At 48.7% G+C, this 22,435-nt stretch overlaps 1 protein-coding gene across 2 annotated transcripts in view; it reads right to left on the reverse strand.

The window, feature by feature from the left end:
- Positions 1 to 22,435, reverse strand: part of Kif3c (kinesin family member 3C) — a 45,714-nt gene that overhangs the window by 7,976 nt on the left and 15,303 nt on the right. For both annotated transcript variants that reach the window (XR_013046977.1, XM_076558755.1), the window contains exons 2-5: positions 5,713 to 5,814; positions 4,820 to 4,942; positions 3,587 to 3,705; positions 2,624 to 2,740 (exon numbers count right to left, since the gene is read on the reverse strand). Coding sequence is in view for 1 of the 2 variants with exons in the window: in XM_076558755.1 (XP_076414870.1) it covers positions 2,624 to 2,740; positions 3,587 to 3,705; positions 4,820 to 4,942; positions 5,713 to 5,814 (461 nt within the window). In the remaining variant the exon portion in view is untranslated. The remainder of the gene's footprint in view (positions 1 to 2,623; positions 2,741 to 3,586; positions 3,706 to 4,819; positions 4,943 to 5,712; positions 5,815 to 22,435) is intronic.

Raw genomic sequence — 22,435 nt, forward strand, 5'->3', positions numbered from 1 at the left:
TATTATTTAAAGTAGCTTTTCTGGGGCCAATGAGATGGCTCTGTAGCGGTAAAGGCACTTGCCATGAAAGCCTTGTTGTGACTAAGTTAGATCTCTAGAGCCCATGTAAAAAACCAACTCCACAGCCAGGCAGTGGTGGTGCATGCCTGAGACAGGGTTCCTCTGTGTAACAGCCCAGGCTGTCCTGGAACTTGCTTTGTAGACCAGGCTGGCCTTGAACTTGGGAGACAAGAGGCAGGTGGATCTGAGTTCGAGGCCAGCCTGATCTACACTTTGAGTTCCAGGACAGTCAGGGCTACACAGAGAAACCCTGTCTCAAAAAACAAAATGAAACAAAACAAAGCAAAAAAAAAGAACCAACCCCACAAAATTACCCTCTCACTCCCAGATGTATGCTAGGAGACATGTGTGGCCACACACAAATCATGCACACACTCACCCAGACACAATAGTAATACATTAAAAAAAAAAAAAAAAAAAAAAAAGAAAGAAAGAAAAGAAACAGTTGGGACTGGTGAACTGGCTCAGCAGGTGGAGGCACCTGTGCCTTGGCCTGGCAACCTGAGTTCAGACCCTGGGACCCACACGGTAGAAAGAACCAACTTCTGTCATCCTCCGACATCCAAAGGACTGCTGTGGCATGTGCACCTACCCACCCACCCCCAACACACAATTCAATGTAATAAAAAAAAAGTTAATAAAAATTTAAAAAGAAGCAAAGTGACTAGCTGGGATTGAAAAAGATAAAAAAGTATGTTTTTAAATAAAATTAAGTCAAAATACAAAGGAACGGGTGTCATCAGGGCGTTGTCATACGTATGTGTCATATGCTGTTCTCATTTGTTCCCTCCCTCAAAACAGGGCACGGTGTCACCCATACAAGGAACCCCAGCACTCATGAGGCAGGAGGATTGAACTCAGGAGTTCAGAGCCATCCTGAGCTACACAGTGAGTTCCAGGTCAGCCTTGGCTATATTGCAGGACTCAAAAAAACACGAAACAGAATGAGTATCCTTTCTGTCTCAGTTCCAGAAGAACACTAAACAGGCAATTAAATCTGATCTCAGGGAGGGAGGGAGGAAACATCCATGAATTATATAATTAGGGCACTGGAAAAAAAATATATACCTATAATAGAATCCTCTCAGTATGAAACTTCCTAAACGCGATCATTGTACTGTGGTTGCTGGAAGACAATGTTTTGTTTTGGTTTTTCCGTTTTGAGATAGGCTCTCTCTGTATAGCCCTGGGCTGGCCTGGAACTTGCTAGGTAGACCAGGCTGGACTCAAACTCACAATGTCACAGAGATCCTGCCTCTGCTTCCCCAGTGCTGGGATTAAAGGTGTGCACTACCACACCTGGTCCAAAAGGTGGTTTAAGAGTGCAGAACGCAGCCGGGCGGTGGTGGCGCACGCCTTTAATCCCAGCACTCGGGAGGCAGAGCCAGGTGGATCGCTGTGAGTTCGAGGCCAGCCTGGGCTACCAAATGAGCTCCAGGAAAGGCGCAAGGCTAAAAAAAAAAAAGAAAAAAAAAAAAAGAAAAAATGCAGAATGCCACCACTGAAAAGCCTTTCATTTTCAACTGGTATCACATCTGGGCGCGTGGGGTCACACTTTCAGAAAGCAGACAGATTAAACAGGCTTGTAATGCACTGAGGCGCTACGGACCTCGTACTGGCTTCCACCCCGGCCTCGGGAAGGCTCCTGCCCTGCATGGTCGTAGCATCTCTAGAATACAGAGAGTAAAGAATCCGGAGAAGTACTGTCCCTCCAGCGCTCTGTACAGGTTGGTCCCGCTGGGTGAGGCGCTCGGTTGGGTTTGAATAGTCAACCTCGTTCTACGCGGCTCCCAGCAGAGGGCGCTGCACACCTAGCTATCTGACGCAGCTGCACCCAAGGGCTCAGCTTCCCGGTAGAAACAGGTGGAAGTGCTGAATCACCCAACTGAGAAGCTGGAAAGACTGGATCAGGCCTCTTAGGTGCCCGGATCTGGTACGTCTCAGTCTTCCCCTCCCGACCATAAACTTAGACTATGTCTGACTTACCTTCTGCCTGCATCTTACACAGACCAGACACATAGCAGCGGTGGGCAAACGTTAACAATTGTTGCTATTTCTGGCAATCAACAAAAGCACAGATGTGTATCCACCAGAAATAGCCAACTATATTTTTTTGTGTTTTTTTTGTTTGTTTGTTTTTGTTTTTGTTTTTTTCCGAGACAGGGTTTCTCTGTGTAGTTTTGGTGACTGTCCTGGATCTCGCTCTGGCCTCGAACTCGCAGAGACCCACACCTGCCTCCCGAGTGCTGGGATTACAGGCCTGAGCCACCACTGCCAGCGAAGTAGCCAACTATCACACTGGAAACAAGAGGTGCTTCCCCCCACACGCCCCTCCTCTTACAGGCTCCCTTGGCATCCCAGACCAGGGGAACGCTTCCTTCATGGAGACCCCAAACAGGGTTGGATCCCGGGAAATCCATCCTCCAGGTACAACTCCTTTATCCACTCTCCAAGGCCCAAACATCTGTTTTTCTGCAGACAGGGCCTCAAGAGCCTTGCCACCCACAACCCCAGGAGAGGCACGCAAGTCCCTAGGTCCAGACAAACGGCCGGAGGGACTCACACTCCAGCTGGCACCAGTGGCTGGAACTTCCACTGTTCCTCCTCACAGTCCAGAAAAAGGCGGTTCATGATCTTGTTCTTCTCCTCAGGGGGGATGAAGTTCTCAATGATGAGGTACCTGGGAGCCGGAGAGATAGAAACGGGAAGTGGGGGAGGGGTTACAAAGGCAATGGGGGGGGGGGATGCCAGGCTACAGAAATAATGGAACTGTTTCTGTCTAATGCAAAGGTTGTGGGCTGGGAGCCCTTAGGGTTATTTTCGACCAGCGCTCAGGCTGCACTTTGGCGGAGGGAGGTGGAGCCATCAAAGTAGGCTAAGGAAGGGAGACAAACTTAAGAGCTGGCCTATCTCCTGAGCCCAAGGTTCAGTGAGAGACCCAGTCTCAAAAAAATAAGGGGAAGGGAGATAGAGAAAAATTCCCCCAATGTCATCCCCTGGCCACCACATGCTAATCATAGGTGTACACACATACACACACACACACACACACACACACACACACACACACACAAAGACATACAAGCGGGGCAGGGTGGCCCTACCCCTGGTAACCCAGCAACTGGGAGGCTGAGGCAGGAGGATAGCTGAAAGTTCCAGGACAGCTTGAGCTACAGAGTAGGACCCTGTCTTATAAAACAACAATGCCGGGCAGTGGTGGCGCACGCCTTTAATTCCAGCACTCAGGAGGCAGAGGCAGGCGGGTCTCTGTGAGTTCGAGGCCAGCCTGGGCTACCAAGTGAGCTCCAGGAAAGGCACCAAAACTACACAGAGAAATCCTATCTCAAAAAACCAAAACAACAACAACAACAACAACAAAAGCAAACAGAAACTCAAACAAAGGGGGAAAAAAGGACACTCAAGTGAGTAGATAGTCGAGATATGGCTTTCAGAAGAATCTCTCAGAGAGGCCCTGAGGAATTTGGGGAGGCACGGTGACCCAGAACCAGAAGAGGAGGTGGCCTACTTGAGCTTGAGTTCCCGGGTCTGCTCGTTCTGCGCCTCCTCCAAGTCCTGACGCACGCGGATGTATTCCTCATGTTGGTCCTGGATCTCAGCCTTCACCGCCTGTAGCTTGGCATAGAGCTGGACATGCACAGCTGTGGCTCAGAAGCTGCTCCATCAATCAGGCCCCAGTCACCCAGCCTGGCCTTCGCGGGCTGCAGGCTCAGCCCAGAAGGAGGCTGGGGATCCTGGTCTGAACTCAGAATGGCTGCCCATCCATCCCTATGAACCCGGATGGGCTATTTCAAGGGCTGCCTAGGTCCTCACTGTGGTTTGGTCCCTCCCACCCACAGAAACCGTAGGCTGTTATCTGCGCTCCCCATTTCTCCCCCCGCCCCAATATTGGTATCACAGGGTATTCAAAAACAGAAGAGTGGAGATGAGCCAGGCAGTGTTGGCACACATCTTTAATCCCAGCACTCGGGAGGCAGAGGAAGGCGGATCTCCGAATCTTCTAGGCCAGTCTGGTTTACAGAGCGAGTTCCAGGACAGGCAGGGCTACAGAGAAACCCTGTCTGGGGGTGGGGTGGGGGGAGTGGAGCCAGGACCCACGTCTCATTCTGGAGATCAGGGTTGGAACTGGAGGCTGAGCGGGTCCGGAAGGTGGCTCACCTATTTGGGAGTTCCCAAAAGTGAGGGAATGGGAGCCAGCAATGGCTTTCCTATTTCCCTCCTAACCCACTGAGTGATGTCCTTGTAACTGCTAGAGTGACTGGACCCGGCCTGGCCAGCTCCAAGGTGGTCACAACAATAATCCCGGGTGCTCTCCTGCCTCTTCCCTGACTCCACACTGGAATTTCCTACCCTAGACCCCCATCTCAGGTCGCCTCTTTCTATGAATTTTGCAGGATCCTGGTGTCCAGGTCCTTGTCCCTTGGCACGGTGGGGAGAATTTTGTTTTCCTCTCTGGGCATGAGTCAGCATAGCCTTATCACATTTCATAACCCAGCTACCAAAGCTATGATTCACTGGTGACATCCGAAGTAGAAAAGTCAACCCTGCCCATGAGGATGACCACCCTGTGGACTGGAAGTGACACCTTGACACCAGACTCCTGCCTTCTGACTGTCTCCCACCCCATCAGCCCAGGGAGTATAGCGCAGGGGTTGGGCAGTGGGGAGGAGCCCTTGAGGCACCTTCTCTGGGCTGGTGACTCTTACGCAGCCTGGTTTACCCTGACGCTCGCTCGTCTTACCTTCTTGAGCTTCTTGGTTTTGACCTCCACCTCCTGCTGCAGGGATGAGTAGGTACCACGCAGCTCCATGGTCTCCTCATCTCGGAGCAGCATCTCCTGCTGCATCTCCCGTTCACGGCGTTTCTAGGGCAACGCACGGCAAGGGGGTCACCACGGAAAAGCAAGGCACACTGGAGGGCCGGCAGCTAAAGAGCATAGGGATTGCCGGGCGGTGGTGGCGCACGCCTTTAATCCCAGCACTCGGGAGGCAGAGCCAGGTGGATCTCTGTGAGTTCGAGGCCAGCCTGGGCTACCAAGTGAGTCCCAGGAAAGGCGCAAAGCTACACAGAGAAACCCTGTCTCGAAAAAAAAAACCAAAAAAAAAAAAAAAAAAAAAAAAAAGAGCATAGGGATTGGCTGGCTTTGCCTGTCATAGGGCCTGGCTTTACTGTGGTCCTGGATATCAGGGGTACCCCATGGCTCGTGTTCACTGTTCCTCACAATTCTAAGTGGAACATGGGGCCCTCTTCTCAGCTCCTGTGAACAGAGCTATGTCCGGTGTGACCCTGTGTGCATGGAGACCCCAACCCTAAGAGCTGGCATTTTCTGGGGACATTCCCTGTAGTGTCACGGCTGACTGGTAACTAACTTGATGACTTAGGAAATAGCCATACAGTTGGCAATGCAAGGCTCAGGAGTTAATGCCAGAGGTCTTGCGGAGGCTAGCTGCATGGATAGCCACCCCTTTCTCTCACCCAGAGAGAAGACCCTGAGCTGGTAGATCCATGGAATCCAAGTGACTCAGCCTGGGTTCTCGGCATTATAATTCCAGGGTTCGAAGTCCAGTCTACCCACGCGTGACCTCACAGCCCCATGCCTCAGGTTTTAGGGAACCTGAGACCTAGCTGCCTCACCTGCTCGGCAATCTCCTGCCGCTTCAGTTCCAGCATCTTCTGTTGCTCGTTGGTGTGATCCATGATGTTCCTCCCCCCAATGAGCAGCTTGCTTTCCATGGCCTGAGGACACAGTAGGGTTCAGAGATGGGATGGGCGAAGGTCCACAGCATCCCAGTTGGGTAACACGTGGTTCAGACTAACCTCAAACCTTCTGTGCAGTCCAGGACGACCAGTGTTGGGGTTATAAGTGTGGACTACCACACACAGCTTTATTGGTCTGGTTGGGGTTTTTTTTTGTTTGTTTGTTTTTTGAGAAAGGATTTCACTATGTAGTGTTGGCTAGCTGGAACTTATTCTGTAGATCAGGCTAGCCTGGAACTTGTGGCAATCCTCCTGTTTCTGCCACCTGAGTGCTGGGATTGCAGGTATGTGCCACCATGCCTGTTGACAACTTAAGAGATCTCCTCTGTCTCTGACTCTCTCCCCCTCCTTCCTCCTTCCCCCTCTTCCCTGCGATCCTTCTAGAAGTGGACGTAAGGCCTGTCCGGATGGAGCCTTGTCGCTGCCAGTGGGAACTGAGATTCCCCCTCCAGGCTCTAGGGCGGTAGCACAAAGCTTCTATTGTGGACAGGATCCTTAAGGAGGAAAAAGAAGGAACCCCTTTGGGAATATAAGGCACCTGATCTCTTTGCTATGGATACGAAGGAACGGCTGGGTCACCATGCCTGTGAGGAGGGTGGGTGGCAATCTATTCCTGGCAACCAAGCCCCAGATGGCATGCAGCAGGAGAAGAAAAGGCAGTCACTGGGCAGCCCAGCCCTTGCCCCGTGTGGTTCCTGACTCAGGAAGACAGCTCATCACTTGGGCAGCAGGAAACCTCGGTCTAATCTTGGGCTGCCGAGGGAATTGGAACAACCCAAGGAAGAGGTTCCCCAGCAACAAGGGACAAAATGAGGCTCCAGAGGCTTTAGACACAACCTAAAAGACTCCTGCTCTGCCCGCTAAGCCAAAGGGGCCCACCAGCCACTCCCCTCCCTCCTCACATCTGCCGTCTTAGACCATCACTTCATTTCCCGACAGCTCACAAACCCAGGCAGCACGATGTCAGAGGCTGCAGAGAACCCTCAACAGACGGGAGCATCTTCCTCCCTGAAGACAGCCCAGTCTCCCCATGTAACAAAATGAAAAGACAAGAATAACTAGTCTTGACCCCCCAGTTAGAAAATAACAGAGGAGAGATCCACATAGCACGTCCACAGCCTCTCTGAGCGCTCCAGGCTGTGTGAAAACCCCCGCCCCATCAATGCCTCCAGCAGGTGCTTCTGGAACCAGATGCTGACGCTATAACGGATCTGTACAAATGCGTGACTCCATAAAATGCATTGTCATTGTTGCCCGTAAGAGGGCACTTTCCCCAGGCCGGACAACTGTCCTCTGATCTCATCGCCGGCCTCCTGGCAGGCTGACATCACCTTGAGCCGCTGGAAAAGACTGGCTGTCTCCCCACTGGAATTTTTCCCCGTGGAACCACCTGACATGTCTGAGGACTCTCAGAGCTGGGGTGGGGGGGTGCTGCCAGGCCGGGGGAGTGGGCGGCTGCCTGTGAGCGTCACATCATTGGGAACAGCAGGACAGGGGTTAAAGGACGCTGCGGGGAGGTCAGAGGGTGACTTGTGCAATATGGCGGTGGACACAGAGCAAAGCCAGGCCAGTCGGAGAGGCAGGAACCTCACATAAGCCCCATGCACCCACAAAGAAAGGAGAGAGAGCAAGAGGTTAGGGAGGGGCTGGCTATCCTGATGCCACACCATAGCCCTCTGCACCCCTGGATAACTGTCTTGCCATCTAACCCGTCACACTGTGTCACAGACTTAACTCATCCTGACTCCTCTCAGCTCAAGGTTATAACTAGGATAAGCCTGAAATTTGGTGCCCTTGGCAGCTTGCTTCAGCGCGCCTGGCACCTCACCCCTATAAATGGCCAGTCGTTAAATGTTGCTTATCACAATTTGCATCACCGTCTCCTTTTTGTCCTTACTGATACTGATTGACCCCACTGAAATCTTTCAGACTTGCCTGCACCACCCATAGGCTCCTACAGCCTCGGTTTCCTCTTCCATCCATCCTCAGAATCCGCAAGTCTAAACAACTTCTCCTCTGCTCAGATTATCCAGTGGGCCTCTACTTCCCACAGGAGGAAGTCTAATGTTCTCTTCTCTCCTCTCCACAGCTACCCAGGAAACCGCTACTTACTTTGCAAGACCCAGCAGGAACAGCTTAGGAAAGTTTCACTGAAGCTGCCTGTTCAGACCTCCGCCATAACCAGGGCACATTCCTGTAGTTCCCCCATAGCAGAAACATTCCATCTTATCCCATTAGCTCCATCATGGCGGGACTAATGCTTCCTTCGTATGTCAGGGTCCCCGGGGTTCAGCACAGTATTCGACATAAAGCATTCCCCTTGAAGTGTTTGAGGATTGGAACAGAATCCTTGGGCTCATCCCAAGGGGGAGGGTCCCCAGCCTTTTTTTTGGGGGGGGGGCAGAGCTCTATCTAAACCTCTTCTTCCATCCATCAACTCGTGTTCCTTGTCATGGGGTCACAGCATCTGGGGAACCCAGCAAAGTGGTGATGGGACAGGTATGACATAAAGCCCCCTACTGCTGACGATCACAGGTATCTGCGCACTCTCAACACCTGGGCCTGGCATTTGGTCCAGTCTCCATACCTGGCACATTGCCCGTTCCAGCCCCGCGTCTTTCGATGTCCCTCAGCATTTTACGTAATTCTAGCATCCTTTACTCTTTGCCACTCAACAAAAAGACAATACTTCTCGAATTTTGCTGCCTACTGGAATCACCTGGGCAACTAACAAGCCACCCAGACTCCGTGAAATCAGAGTCTGCCTTTTCGGGGCCCGGGGGTGTGGCATGCTGTGTAAGCACAAGTAACCCGAGTATAGATGAGTATAGATCGACAGAGATGAGAGGGGTGAGGGAGACAGGAAGGTCCCTGGGACTTGCGGCCCAGCCAATCTAGGTTCACTGAGCTCCAGGCTCACTAAGAGACCTTGTCTGGGAAGCGATAGAGGAAGACGCCTGTGTCAATGTCTGGCTTCCACAGGCTCACACAAGCTTGCGCATCTTGTGTCAGCATGCGCGTGCATGAGCAGGGACACACACACACACACACACACACACACACACGAATCTGCATTTTCCTAGGTCCCCCCCAGTGACTTATGTGTCCCCGTGTTGAGGACTTTAGGAAACAGGACCAGCTATGAGAAGAGCAACATGGCCAGACGGTGGTGGCACACGCCTTTAATCCCAGCACTCGGGAGGCAGAGGCAGGCGGATCTCTGTGAGTTCGAGGCCAGCCTGGTCTCCAAAGTGAGTTCCAGGAAAGGCGCAAAGCCACACAGAGAAACCCTGTCTCGAAAAACCAAAAATAAATAAATTAAAAAAAAAAAAAAAGAGCAACATGTTTTCAGCAACAGAAGATCGTGCCTGCCTGACTAGCCTCTCAGAGTTCTTCCAAACTGGGACACAATTACTGCAGCATGAGGGAAGCCAGTGGCCAGGACCTGAGATGTTAAAATGCCGCTCCCCCCCAAGGTTGTACATCCGAGGTTATTCTGCATTGTATGGAGTGTGGGCATGGGGAAAGGGCAGGAGCGTACTCACAGAGAGGGAAGTGCGTCAGGGTAAGAAAACACAGGCATTTCTCTGAGTGGAAAAACGCCTAAGTGTGGGATGGCAGGACTGAGCTCTGCTAGAAATTGTACAAGGAAGCCGGGCGGTGGTGGCGCACACCTTTAATCCCAGCACTCGGGAGTCAGAGGCAGGCGGATCTCTGAGTTCGAGGCCAGCCTGGTCTACAGAGTGAGTTCCAGGACAGTCAGGGCTGCACAGAGAAACCCTGTCTCGAAAAACAGAAAAGAAAGAAACAACAACAAAAATTGTATGAGGAAGCATGTACCTATCAAATGTTCAGTTTCACAGTTACCCCCAAATCATTCTAGGTCATAAGGAACAATGTGAGCTGACTGAAAAAAAAATAAACAAGCAAAAGGCAGATAGGTGAGCTTCTATTACAGCTTTCCATTTGAGGGGAAAGTGACCCTAACACTGCTCATTAAATGATAGCTGTGGACAAGGTGTTATGAGCCAGAATAAGACAGGACAGCGAAGGGAGAAATTCTCTTCTGCTCCCAGAAGACATCGGCTTAATATGCTGCTACAGCTAAAAAATCCAATAGCAGTGGGCCGAGGACCTTTGTGAAGGCTTTTTGGAAACAAAACAAAACGAATTATCCCCTTGCAGAGAACCACGAGGCAGCCGAATCTGGAGTACTGTGTACAGTTCCATTCTGAATCTCCAGAGACTCAAAGGAGACAGGACACCAGAGAACGGCAGAAAAGGCCTTCTCAGGGCTACTGTAAGAGATGGAAAAATAGGATTCTTCAGGCTGCGAAGACAAAGAAAGATCAAGAGGATAGGCCCGGACATGATATAATCAAAAACAGCTGTGAGAAGCAGCGCCCCGACTTTCCCGTTCAATCCTAGTTCATACATGGGACATCAAAGCAGCTTTTAGGATACCTGAGGGGAAGACTGCCTGGTAATGCTGCATGCCTATCAACCCCAGCACTGTGGAGGTGGGAGAAGGAAGATGAGGAGTTCAAGGCCAGCTTTGGCTACATGAGACCCAGCCTCAAAAAAACAAACTAATGAGGGATGGAGAGATGGCTCAGTGATTAAGAGCACTTGCTGCTCTCATAGAGGACTCCAGCCTGGTTCCCAGCACCCACATCAGGTGGTTCACAAAGGCCTGCAACTTCAGCTCTGGGGGATCTGATGCCCTCTTCTGGCTTTCAGAGGCATTTGCACTCATGTGGCATATCCACATCCACATCCATCCATATCCACATCCATCCACATCCACCCACATCCACATCAACATCCACAACATCCACATCCACAACATCCACATCCATCCACATCCACATCCACCCACATCACATTCACATCTATCCACATCCACAGACTTTTTTCTTTTATTTTATTTTTCTTTCTTTCTTTCTTTCTTTTTTTTTTTTTTTTTTTTTGGTTTTTCAAGACAGGGTTTCTCTGTGCAGTTTTGGTGCCTGTCCTGGATCTCGCTCTGGAGAGAGCTGGCCTCGAACTCATAGAGATCCACTTGTCTCTGCCTCCCGAGTGCTGGGATTAAAGGTGTGCGCCACCACAGCCTGGCTAGACATTTAATAAAAATAAGTAATAAATTAAAAATAAAATGACTTTGGGGGAAAAAAACATAAATGTCACAAATTTCCTAGCATAGCTAATTTCTTTCATCTTTCTTCACTGCCCACTGGGCTAAGCCACATGTACACACACTTTTCTTCACTTCTACAAACACACTTAAAAAGACGAGCTGAGTCACTCAGTGAATAAAGGTGCTTCCTGTGAAAGTCCAGAGACCTGAGTTCAGCCCCCTAGAACCCACACAAAAGTCAGTGGAGAGAACCAACTCCACAAGGCTGTCCTCTGTTCTCCACAGGTGAACTGTGATAAAAATGCATGGACATACAAACTGATAATAAATTAATTTCTAAAAATTACAAGCCATGTCCTGCTGTTTCCACTCATGTTTCATTTGTTACTTATAGAATATTCCCAATTATAATTTTTTTTTTTTGAGCCAGGGTTTCTCTATGTAATAGTCCTGCCTATCCTGGAACTTGCTTTGTAGACCAGGCTGGCCTCAAACTCACTGAAATCCGCCTGCCTCTGCCTCCCAAGTGCTAGGATTAAAAGAATGCATCACCACACCCAGCTGAGGCTCTCCTTTATATCTATTATTGTAAAAATTAGCTGGGCGGTGGTGGCACATGCCTTTAATCCCAGCACTCGGGAGGCAGAGGCAGGCGGATCTTTGTGAGTTCAAGGCCAGCCTGGGCTACCAAGTGAGTTCCAGGAAAGGCGCAAAGCTACACAGAGAAACCCTGTCTCGAAAAACCAAAAAGAATAAAATAAGATAAAATAAAATAAAATAAAAAATTAAATGATAATATTTCATGCTAATTGTTACTGTAATAAAATTGTTTTCAGCCAGCCTACAAAGCCAATTCCAGCTGTTATACAGATAAACCCTGTCTCAAAAAAACAAAAAAAGAAAGTGAGCCTCCTCCTTCCTCATTTAATTAATTTAATCATCAGGTTTTTTTTTTTTGTTTTTTTTTTTTTCCCTCAAGACAGGCTTAGGAGTGAATGCAGCCCAGGCTGGCCTCCAACTTGATATATAGCTGAGGATGGTCTAAATGCCTGCTTTTTCTGCCTATCCTCCAAGTGCTAGCATTACAGGGATGTACCAGCATACTTTTATGTGCTCCATGCCTTCTTGGTGGTCTCATCACGGCCTGACCTCTCCTTTCCCAACCACTCTTTTGTGCTGCTTGGGGGTGCTTTGTTGTTGTTGTTGTTGTTATGTTTGTTTTATTTTTATTCTGAGGCAAGATCTTGCCAAACAGCCTAGGTTGAGCTGGAACTTACTATATGGACTAGGCTGTCCTTGAACTCATGATCCTTCCGCCATTCAGGCATGTTCTACGATGCCCGGCTGGGGGTGACTGTTAGGTGAACATAAACTTTTGATTCATAACAGGACCGTTTATTCAGGCTCCATCCTCAACGACCTATACCTAGGCCCATATTCTCCTTATCCAAAGGCTACGCATTACAGAGGTCTTTATCCCATCTGGACACTGTCAAACAGAATTTGGGCTAGCAATCAGGCCTGACATCTAAAGCATCACCCAAGACTTTGAGTCCCCCAAGTCCCAGCCATCCCCCCACAATCACCAGGGCAGGAGTCTCAGCCTGTATCCTCTTAGGGGCCCTTCTTGGACCTAGAATTGCTTCAAGACCCCTCCTGCTGGCTGGACCTCCACGAAAAGATACCCCGGATGGCGACTAAGTGCTCATTTCCACCCCATTCCATCTATTCAGTGCCCCTCTCCTCCGCTGCTCCGGCCCAGGCCGAGTGACAATTAAATCTGCATTAGCACTTCCCCGAGAAGGAAGTCTTGCACACTCACCCAAACCCTCCGTGTCTGCCAAGGCTGGCAGACAAGACCAGCCTTGTGCTAGGGAGGGGGCTGCTTCTGGTATGAACTCAAGATGGAGTCCAGGTGCAGGGTCCTCAGCCCTCCTCCTCCTCCTCAGTCTTAGCCCCGTGACATTTTACTCCCACACTCTGAAATACGTCACACACCAGCTTCTTCATTCTTTTCTTTTTTTCTTTTTCTGTTCCTTCCGAGGACAGCGGACTCATGTCTTCCTCTGCCTTAGAAATCTCTGCCCTTAGCCATTGCCTGTGGAAATCGGAGGGACAAGGAGGCCTCCAACCCTTGGCCAGTTCAAGCTGGGTGTGCAGGGCAGAGGGCCTGCCATACTGGGTTCTGGGCCCAAGGGAAAGTTCCCTGGAGATCTCAGTTGCTCTGGTCAATGCTCCCTTTGTAATCTTTCAGAGCAAGAATATAGGTGGGCGGGGCCTGAGGACGGGACTGTTTGCTTCTGTACTGTCTGTTAAATATGGCCAATGTGAGTAAAAGGTCAACAAAGGCTGTGGGAGAAGAGCAGATCTGCTTGGGAGCTCCAGCGTGCCATGGTCTGATTCTTGAGAGAGGGGAATTGATCACCTGTGACCAAGTAGACCTTGGGAGTCATTGCCACAGACCTCCACGCTTTAGAGATGGGACGTAGAGGCCCATCCATGCTTGGTGTCTCCTGAGGAATCTATGGGCATAACTCCTATTATATTAATTCTGGACTTTTCAAGGAATTTCCCCATTTGATTAGGGCTCCAGCTTGGGGTGTGAGAGGCAGGCCAGCAGCTGTACAAGTAATGACATTCAGGATCACCACAGGGAATGTGTCAGCTTGGAGACACAGGAATCTGTAGAGGTCACTTCTCCCAGGTCCAGGAACAACCAGAGTACAAAACCAGAGGTTGAACTGGACCCGGAGGCACACACCTGTGATTCTAGTATTTGGGAGGCTCAGGCAGGAAGAGCTTAAGTTCAAGGCCAGCCTGTGCTACACAGTGAGATTTCACTGGAAGGAAGGGGGAGAGGCTGGATGATTTCAGTTGGTAGAGTGCTTGCCTAGCATGCAAGAGGCCTTGAGTTGGATCCCCAGCATCATAAAAACCAGGCATGGTGGCTACAGACATTCTGAGAGAGAGAGAGAGAGAGAGAGAGAGAGAGAGAGAGAGAGAGAGATCAACTGACCAGAGGACATAGGAGACCCCAGTGCTGCTCCTTAAGCGCTGGTCAGGACAGCCAGAAGGCGACTCTCAGCTCTGACCAACTGCTCTTTGGGGAAGATTACCATCAAGTGTCCGTCTCCAAGAACAGAAAAGGCAAACCAGCTTTGGCCTGCTACTCCCAGCTACTCTAGGGCAGTCTGCAGAAGACTAGCTTCTCAGCTGCATCTTGCCCTATGTCTGTGGCTAGACTGGGTTTCTTATAAAAAAAAAAAAATTACATGTATTTATTAATGGGCAGGGAGCAAGGACTCACAGGTAAGAAGAAGATAACTTTGTAGGAGTCAATTTTCTTCTTGAAAATCCCACCAAGAGGGCCCTGGGGGATCAGGATTGACATTTCACTCACCAATCCATCTTACCATCCCCCCATCAGGTCTTTTTCACCTTAATCATCCTATACAATCATCACAAGAACCTTATGACATGATATCACGCTTGTGGTCTCCACTTGACACGTAAGAATTCAAGGCTCAGGCTCACCCGAGATTACAGAGCCAGCCAGCAGCAGCCAGACTGTATCTGGACACTAACCTGACCGACCCAAGTGCAGTGCGCTTATCTCTGTTCCTTGGCTATCCACTGGCTTCAGGTCAGCAGGATGTCGAAAGAAGCTGCATTTGATATTTGCATCTTTGCTGACTCAGGAGCCATGAGGAAGGCTCGGAGCACCACCTCGTTATCTCCCAGCTGAAACAGCTTTTGTCTATGTGGGGCTCTTATGGGGCCTCTGGAATGGAGGGAAGGTTGGAGAGCTCTTACCCACATGCTGGGGGAGGGTCTATCAACCCCCCTAATGCGCGGCCCTTTAATACAGGTTCTCATTGTGGGGACCTGCAACTATAAAATTACGGTCGCTGCTACTCTGTAACTGTAATTTTGCTACTGTGGCGAATTGTAATGTAAAGACCTTGTGTCTTGTGCACAATGAAATGTTATGGTAATTCACTGATTGGCTGCGACATTGGGATTTGATCACCACTCACTACAAAGGACCAAATTAAAAAAAAAAAAACAAGCCGGGCAGTGGTGGCGCACACCTTTAATCCCAGTACTCAGGAGGCAGAGGCAGGCGGATCTCTGTGAGTTCGAGGCCAGCCTGGTCTCCAAAGCAAGTTCCAGGAAAGGCACAAAGCTACACAGAGAAATCCTGTCTCGAAAAACCAAAAAAACAAAACAAAACCCCAAGCTCAACAGCCCCTGCTTCCGTCTCTTAAAAGAGACAGTCATTCCTACCGTCGCAGACCTATTTCTTCTTTTCAGGCTCCCTGACTGTAGGTCTTGAGGAGTCAGCAATAAGGGAAGAAGAAAGGGGAGATGAAGGGGAGCGAATGAATAGGTCTATTTTCAGACAAACAGTGCTATTTTCAGTGGTTTTCTGCCCTGGGGACATAAACCAGGACATTACATCTGAGTCTCCTCCTCGGATGGCACAAAATGCAATGTAAATGACTGATGTTTCAAGTTCCAGGAATACTCTCATTAGCAAAAAGAAAAATCAGAGATTGGCCAGGGAGTGAAGTGAGGGCTGGCTCTGGGCCCAGGGCTGGGCAAGGTGGGGGTACCCAGGAGCGCTCCTTCCACACCAGAGAAGAGCACTAAGAAAAGGGTGGGTCTGTTTCCTTCAGTGGGCAGAGCAGGGCACCCAGGCTGACCTGTGTCTCATCTTTCTCCACCATTTCCCTCTCAAAAAAAAGTTATTCGGGGGCATGGCCATGTACGCCTTTAATCTCAGCACTCAGGAGACAGAGGCAGATGATGTCTTTGAGGTCAAGGCCAGCCTGATCTACAAGAGAGTTCCAAGGCAGCCAGGGATAACAGAAAGACCCTGTCTCAAAAAAAAATTATTATATGTATGTATTGTAGGTGTACATGTGTGCGCTTGTGCCATGGTGGGCACATGGAACTCAGAGACAGCGTGTGGGAGTTGGTTCTCTCCTACCCCACGGGACCTGGAGATAGAACTCAGGTCACAGACTTGGCAGCAAGTGTCTTTACCCATTAAGGCATCTCACTGGCCCTACTATTTCCCTCTCGTGTTTTTAACTTTCTAGAAGGTTCTCTCCAACATCTGGGATGCAAATCCAGGCGACAGAATGCCAGCTCGCCAGAACTGACAGAATCTAAGGATGTACATTGGCCAACTAGCCTGTCCTTGCCAGAGGAAGGACAGGGCCCAGAGGGGTGGGCCATTCTAGGTGACAGAGACTCCAGGCTCCCAGCCCAGGCTCAGTCATATGCCTCTATCACTCTTCTCACCAGGCTGTCTGACCCTCTGTTGCCAAGACTCATCAGCAAGATACACTGAACACCTGTTGATGGGATTGATTCTTACATTCTTTGGGAGACCAAAAGATATGTACAAGTCACAGGATTATCAGTAACTAAATCATTGAATATTATTACAAACCCTAATTTCTCTAAATTATTTACTACTTTTTAAGTGAATCATCCCACCAGGACACAAGCATAGACACAGACAGACAGACAACACACACACACACATTTTTTTGTTTGGGGGGGGGGTACTGGGTTTGAACCTAGGGCTTCCTTCTTCCTAAGCAATCACTTTATTGTAACTCAATTATAACCCTAGACATTCTCACTTTTTATTTTGAGACTGGTTCACAAGTTGTTCAGGTTAGCCTTGAACTCACCCTTGTACCCTGGCCAGCTTTGAATTTCTAGTTCTTGTTTCAGTGTTTGGGTTTTTAGTTATTTATGAGTACGTGTGTAAGCCTGTGAGAGTCCATGTGCACCACATACATGCCAGGGCCTGAAGAGGCCAGAAGAGGACACTGGATCCCCGAGAACTGGAGTTTCAGATGGTTGTAAGCCAACATATGGGTGCTGGGCATTGAACAAAAGCAGAATGCACTCTTAATCTTGAGTAGCTGGGATTACAGGTCTTTGATATCAGGATGGGTTAACACTTTTTTTTTAAAACGTAGGGTCTTGTGTAGCCCAGGCTGGCCTTAAACTCCCCATGTAGCCAAGGCTGTCCTTGAACTCCTGATCCTCCCACATTTACATTTCAAATACTGGTCTTACAGGTATGAGCCACCATACCTGGCTCCCTTTCTTTCTAAGTGGAGTCTAAACATTCCCTTTAAAAAAAAAAAAAAAAATACAGAACCCTGACAACAGTTTCTTTTCTTCATTTAAAAGTTTAGATTTGTTTTTGTTGAATTAAAAAAAAAGGGGGGGGGGCAAAAACAAGCTGGGGCTGGCAAGATGGCTCAGCAGCCGGTCGAGGCACAGAGGCACACGCCGCCAGTCCCCACAATCTCCAGTCCAGTCCCAGAGAAGCGAAGAACCAGCTCCCGAAAGTTCTCCTCTGACTTCCATGACTGCTGTGTCGTTAACGCCCCTCTCCCATATAAACAAATAAATGTATAAAGTTTTTAATTGGAAAATTAAAAAGAGCCAGTCATGTGCCAGAAGTCCTAGCAACTAGAGAGGCTGGGACAGGAGAGTCATGAGTTCAAAGGTAGCCTGGACTACACAGTAAGACTCTATCTCATAAAAATAAAAGGCAGCAGTCCTGAAGGTAGGAATTATCTGCAGAGCAGTGTGGTGTACATGGTCCTGCACTCAATGCCCAGCACCGGAAAACAAAACAAACAAAAGCTTGTAAAAGTAAATAAATCAGTGGAGTGTGGTGGTGCACACCTGTAGTCTCATTGGGGAGGACCAAGGCAGGAGGATCACAAGGTCCAGCCTGGGCTATGTAGTGAGTTGTAGGCCAACCTAGATTATAATATTAAGAGCCTGTTTCGAACAAAATGTAGTTGTAGCTGAGTGGTACAATACTTGCCCCATGTGGATGAGACCTGAGGTTCAATCCCCACTATTGCCCAAGAAGAGAAAAACTAAATAACTTACTAAACAAAAGATTGTTGTTGCTGTTTTTTTTTTTTTAAAGGTAAAAAGAAGCAAGGCACTGGAGGTTGAGGTTGGAGGATCTCAAGTTCAAGGCCAGCTGGGCAAGTTTTAGGACAGTTTGAGCAATGAGGTTGGCTAGAAAACATTTTTTTTTTTTAAGATCTGACTTGATTCTCCGCCTTGGTGGTGACGGGTTAATGCACAGGCTTGCATCATATGGAAGGACCAAGATGATTACTTAAACATCCCAGGAGACGGGAGCTCCCCCCGGGACCTGTTAGTGAGGGATCTGGCATAAATGTGATCAGGTGTGTTGCAGTGTGGAGGGGAAGGTCATGGACTGTGGTGCCAGTTAGTCACCGGCCGCATAATTCTGGAACTACCACATCCAAGGCATGGGACACTGCTCAGTCTCCTTACTGGTCGGTCACCTGGAACAGCACTGCTTCATGGTGCTGTTGTGAGACTGAACCGAATCAATGCCCAGAAGGAACAGATCAGAGTGTTTGCATTAAGCATCAAGGAAGAAAGGGAGCTGCGTTATTACTGCTATTGCCATCGGCATCCTCAGATAAAGAAAGGAAAAAGCAAGAGCCGGGAAAAAGCAAGAGCCGGGCGGTGGTGGTGCGTCTTTAATCCCAGCACTTGGGAGACAAAGGCAGAGACTCTGTGAGTTCAAGGCCAGCCTGGTCTACAAAGCAAGTTCCAGGACAGCCAGGGCTACACAGAGAAAACCTGTCTCACAAAGAACCAAAATAATAATAATAATAATAATAATAATAACAATAACTAACAATAATAGTACATAAATAAATAAAGTAAAAAGAGGGTTAGAGAGATGGTTCAGCCGTAATTCCCAGCACTCAATATGGCAGCTCATAACTCTCGGTAACTCCAGTTCAAGGGAATCTCTTACAATACATGCCGGCAAAACACCAATGCACATAAAATTTAAAAAGTATTAAAAGTAAAGAATAAAAACTCTTTTAAAATTCCAGGAGCTTAGAGATAGGGCACAGCTTAGCATGCATGAGGACTTGGCTTCATTTTCCAGCATCATAACAGTGGGATGTGGTGGTGGTGCACACCTTTAATCCCAGCATTCAGAAGGGGGCAGACAGAACTCTGAGTTCGAGACCAGCCTGGTCTACAGAGTGAGTTCCAACACAGCCAGGGCTACACAGAGAAACCCTGTCTCAAAAACAAACAAACAAACAAAGACAAGAGATGAAGAAATAAGCATAACCTCTAGATCCAAACCCTAAGTGCAGGTGGTGTGCATCTCTGAGCATGGAGGTTGGTCTTTTACACCCACACAGCAGTACTAAGGAGAGACAGGCCATTCTCCTAGCCACTCTGAAGTGCACCGGATTCTGCAGCTACAAAAGAAGTGCCCCTTGCCAGGCCCGAAGGCTGGCAGGACAGGGTCAAGAGCAAAGTGCTCTTCTTGATCTGAATCCCAGGCCTTTGTTCTGGGCCCTCAGCACACAATGAGAACATTATCACAGCCACTTCATCTAATTGCATGTTTCTGGGGGCTGGAAGGACGGAGGGCAGGGATGCTAACACACTCCTCCTGCCAGCACAGAGCCCAGAAACCTGAACTAACCAAAGGGCCCCCTGAGCTTCGTCAGAGCCGGAAACCCAAATCGCAGATGGAAATGAGTTAGTCTTATATTGAGTTCCCACTGGTCAAATCAGTTCTAAAATGGATTGTCAGCCAGGGTGGAACACACCTATAAATCCACCACTGGGATGTGAAGGGCAGGAAATCAGGTATACATGGTCAGTCTAGGCTACAGGAGATCCTGTCTTAAAAAAAAAACAAATAAACAAACCAAACAGGGACTATGGATGTGGTTGAATTTGTAGAGTGCTTATACAGCTTGCACAAAGCCCTGGGTTCGATCCCCAGCACCAGATAAATTGGGTACACAGGGCAAGCCTGAGGGCCCAGTGCTGAGGAAGGAAAAGCTGGAGGATTAGAAATTCAAGGTCGTCTTTGGCTACATAGCAAGCTCATTGAGAGTCTGGGCTACATATGACCCTGTCTCAAAAAACGTATTCTCTTTTTCAGATCTTTATTTAGATCAGGGCCTTGGACTAGCGAGGCAAAGCTCTCCACTGAACCTCAAGTCCTCAGATTCTGAGGAAGGCCATGGTCATGGTCATGGTGGTGCCACCACACCTTCTCACTGGCTTCCCGCTAGGCAGACTTTTCTGTTACAAATGCTCTGGACAAGCCGGACAGTGGTGGTGCACACTTTGAGCCCCAGCACTCGGGAGGCAGAGGCAGGAGGGTCTCCGAGTTCGAGGCGAGCCTGGGCTACAGAGTGAGTTCCAGGACAGCCTGTCTCAAACAAAAACAAGAATGCTCTGGGCACAGAACACTTCTGTGAACTGACCACACTCACCAGCGATTAGAAGGAACACAGGAATACTGGTACAGTCCCACCAACAGGGAGAGGCCGGAGACATTGGCCTACATGTTAGCCCCAGTCTGGAAAATGGGCCATGTGTTAGCACCAAGCTTTTCTCAAGGGTCTGACAGTGGAAGACTCAACTGGGATGGGGTCGGGGTGCACACAGAGCTCTGATAACTAAGCCTGTACATTCCCCAGTGTCTGCACGGGGTCGATGTCCTTGAGAACATGTGTTTGAAACCAGATCAGCTTTGGGAAAGAAGACACTCTGCAGGATAATAGGGGTGGTGTCCAGCCCTATTTGGATGGTGACAAATTCAGCAACTATTCTACCATTGAGTTCCATTTCCACAGAGAGCCTATTACTGTATCAAGGAGAGATTAACACATAATAATGCTGCACATGTTTAACATTCAAATCAATGAGTTTGGGGATAAGTACTCACGCATAAAACCATCACCACGAAGGCCACCCAATAAGTTGTTTGTTTTATAAGGGGGGAGCTCACACTTATTATTTTGTTTTGAGACAGAGTTTCTCTGTGTATCCCTGGCTGTCCCAGAACTCACTCTGTAGACCAGGCTGGCCTTGAACTCACCGGTATCTGTGGTGATAATCTAATTGTACTGAATTATTATTTTGATTGTATGTTAATAAATAAAGTTGTCTGGGAGTCAGAGCTATTAGAGCCATAGCAAGAGCCGGGCGGTGGTGGCACACGCCTTTAATCCCATAAGATCTCTGTGTGTTCAGGGATATAGTCAGCATTGGAGACATATGCCTTTAAGACCTAGGGGGCTGTACATTCAGACAGTGACGAGGCAGTCATGTGTTTGGGTTTACAACCAATGAGAAGGCAGAACAACATACTTTAAAAAAACGAACCGACAGGAGGTAGGTCTCTTTTCGCGAAGCTGGGACAGCAGGAGGAAGGGTGAGATTTTAGCTCTGAGCTCTGACTTCTCGGCTTTCTCTTTTACATTGTTTCTGTCTTTCTTATTTAATAAGACGGTTGGTTACATCTACATCTGGCGCCCAACGTGACAAGAATCCATTAAAAACTGCTTGGCTTGGCGGCAGGTCCGCTTTCCCGCAAGGGCGGCAGGCGGCCCGCGGCGGCGGCGGCGGCGGCAGCGGCGGCACACGGCGGCCGGCGGCGATCGGCTTCTTAGTCTGAGCTGCTGGCGTCCTAGTCCGGGTAGCAACTTCTAGCCCGGGCCTAGGTCTGTGAGCAGCTTGCCTAAAGCCGGTGCTACAAACAACTCAGACCTGCCCTGCCGAACAGGGCCCTGCCTGTAAAGCCAACGCACGTGGTCGGAGCTTAAGGAAGCCAGACCCAAGCCTTGACTCGGCACAAGAGGGAACACGTGGCTGCATTTAAGCTTTAGCCGGCTACGCTTTCTTGTGCGTTCTCTCTTTCCTCTCTCTCTCTCTCTCTCTCTCTCTCTCTCTCTCTCTCTCTCTGGATTTACACCTGGGACACTAGGTGGCTGCTTTGAAAATCCCCTCGGATTTCTACTGTTCTACGCAGATTTGGTAAGTCATAATATATCAGATATTTTAAAGGAAACTATCTAAAAGAGAATTTTTTTCCACATTAAAAAACAAATGGGTTTTATGTGTACATTGGAAGAAAATTGGTTTTTGTTCGAAATTTTAGGCAGTCTGGCAATGGAACAACTATATAATATTAGTATTGGTGGAATTATGCACCTCATCACTATAATAATCCACATTTTAATATTTAAAAAGATAGTCAATTTAAGTGCCAGGATAACAGCGTTAGAAGAACTTGTTAAACCTGTAAAAATTCAGACAGAAGAAATTAACAGTGAAGTTGTTTCAAGTCGGGATCATAAGGTTGCAGAAAGAAAGCCTGTTTTCACACAGTCACCCTTAATTTATCCTGTAACAGTACAGCAGATGCCTGATCAAATGGCTACACAAAATACTTGGGCTCCAATTGAAATGTTGGATTTAAAAAGGTTTAAGGAGGCAATAGTATCTTATGGCATGCATTCCCCATATGTAAAGCAAATGTTAAACACTTGGTCAACATATAATAGGATAGTACCACAGGACTGGCGGGACCTCGCACAAGGT

Source organism: Peromyscus maniculatus, chromosome 22 (assembly GCF_049852395.1).
Source record: "Peromyscus maniculatus bairdii isolate BWxNUB_F1_BW_parent chromosome 22, HU_Pman_BW_mat_3.1, whole genome shotgun sequence".
Taxonomy (NCBI): Eukaryota; Metazoa; Chordata; class Mammalia; order Rodentia; family Cricetidae; genus Peromyscus; species Peromyscus maniculatus.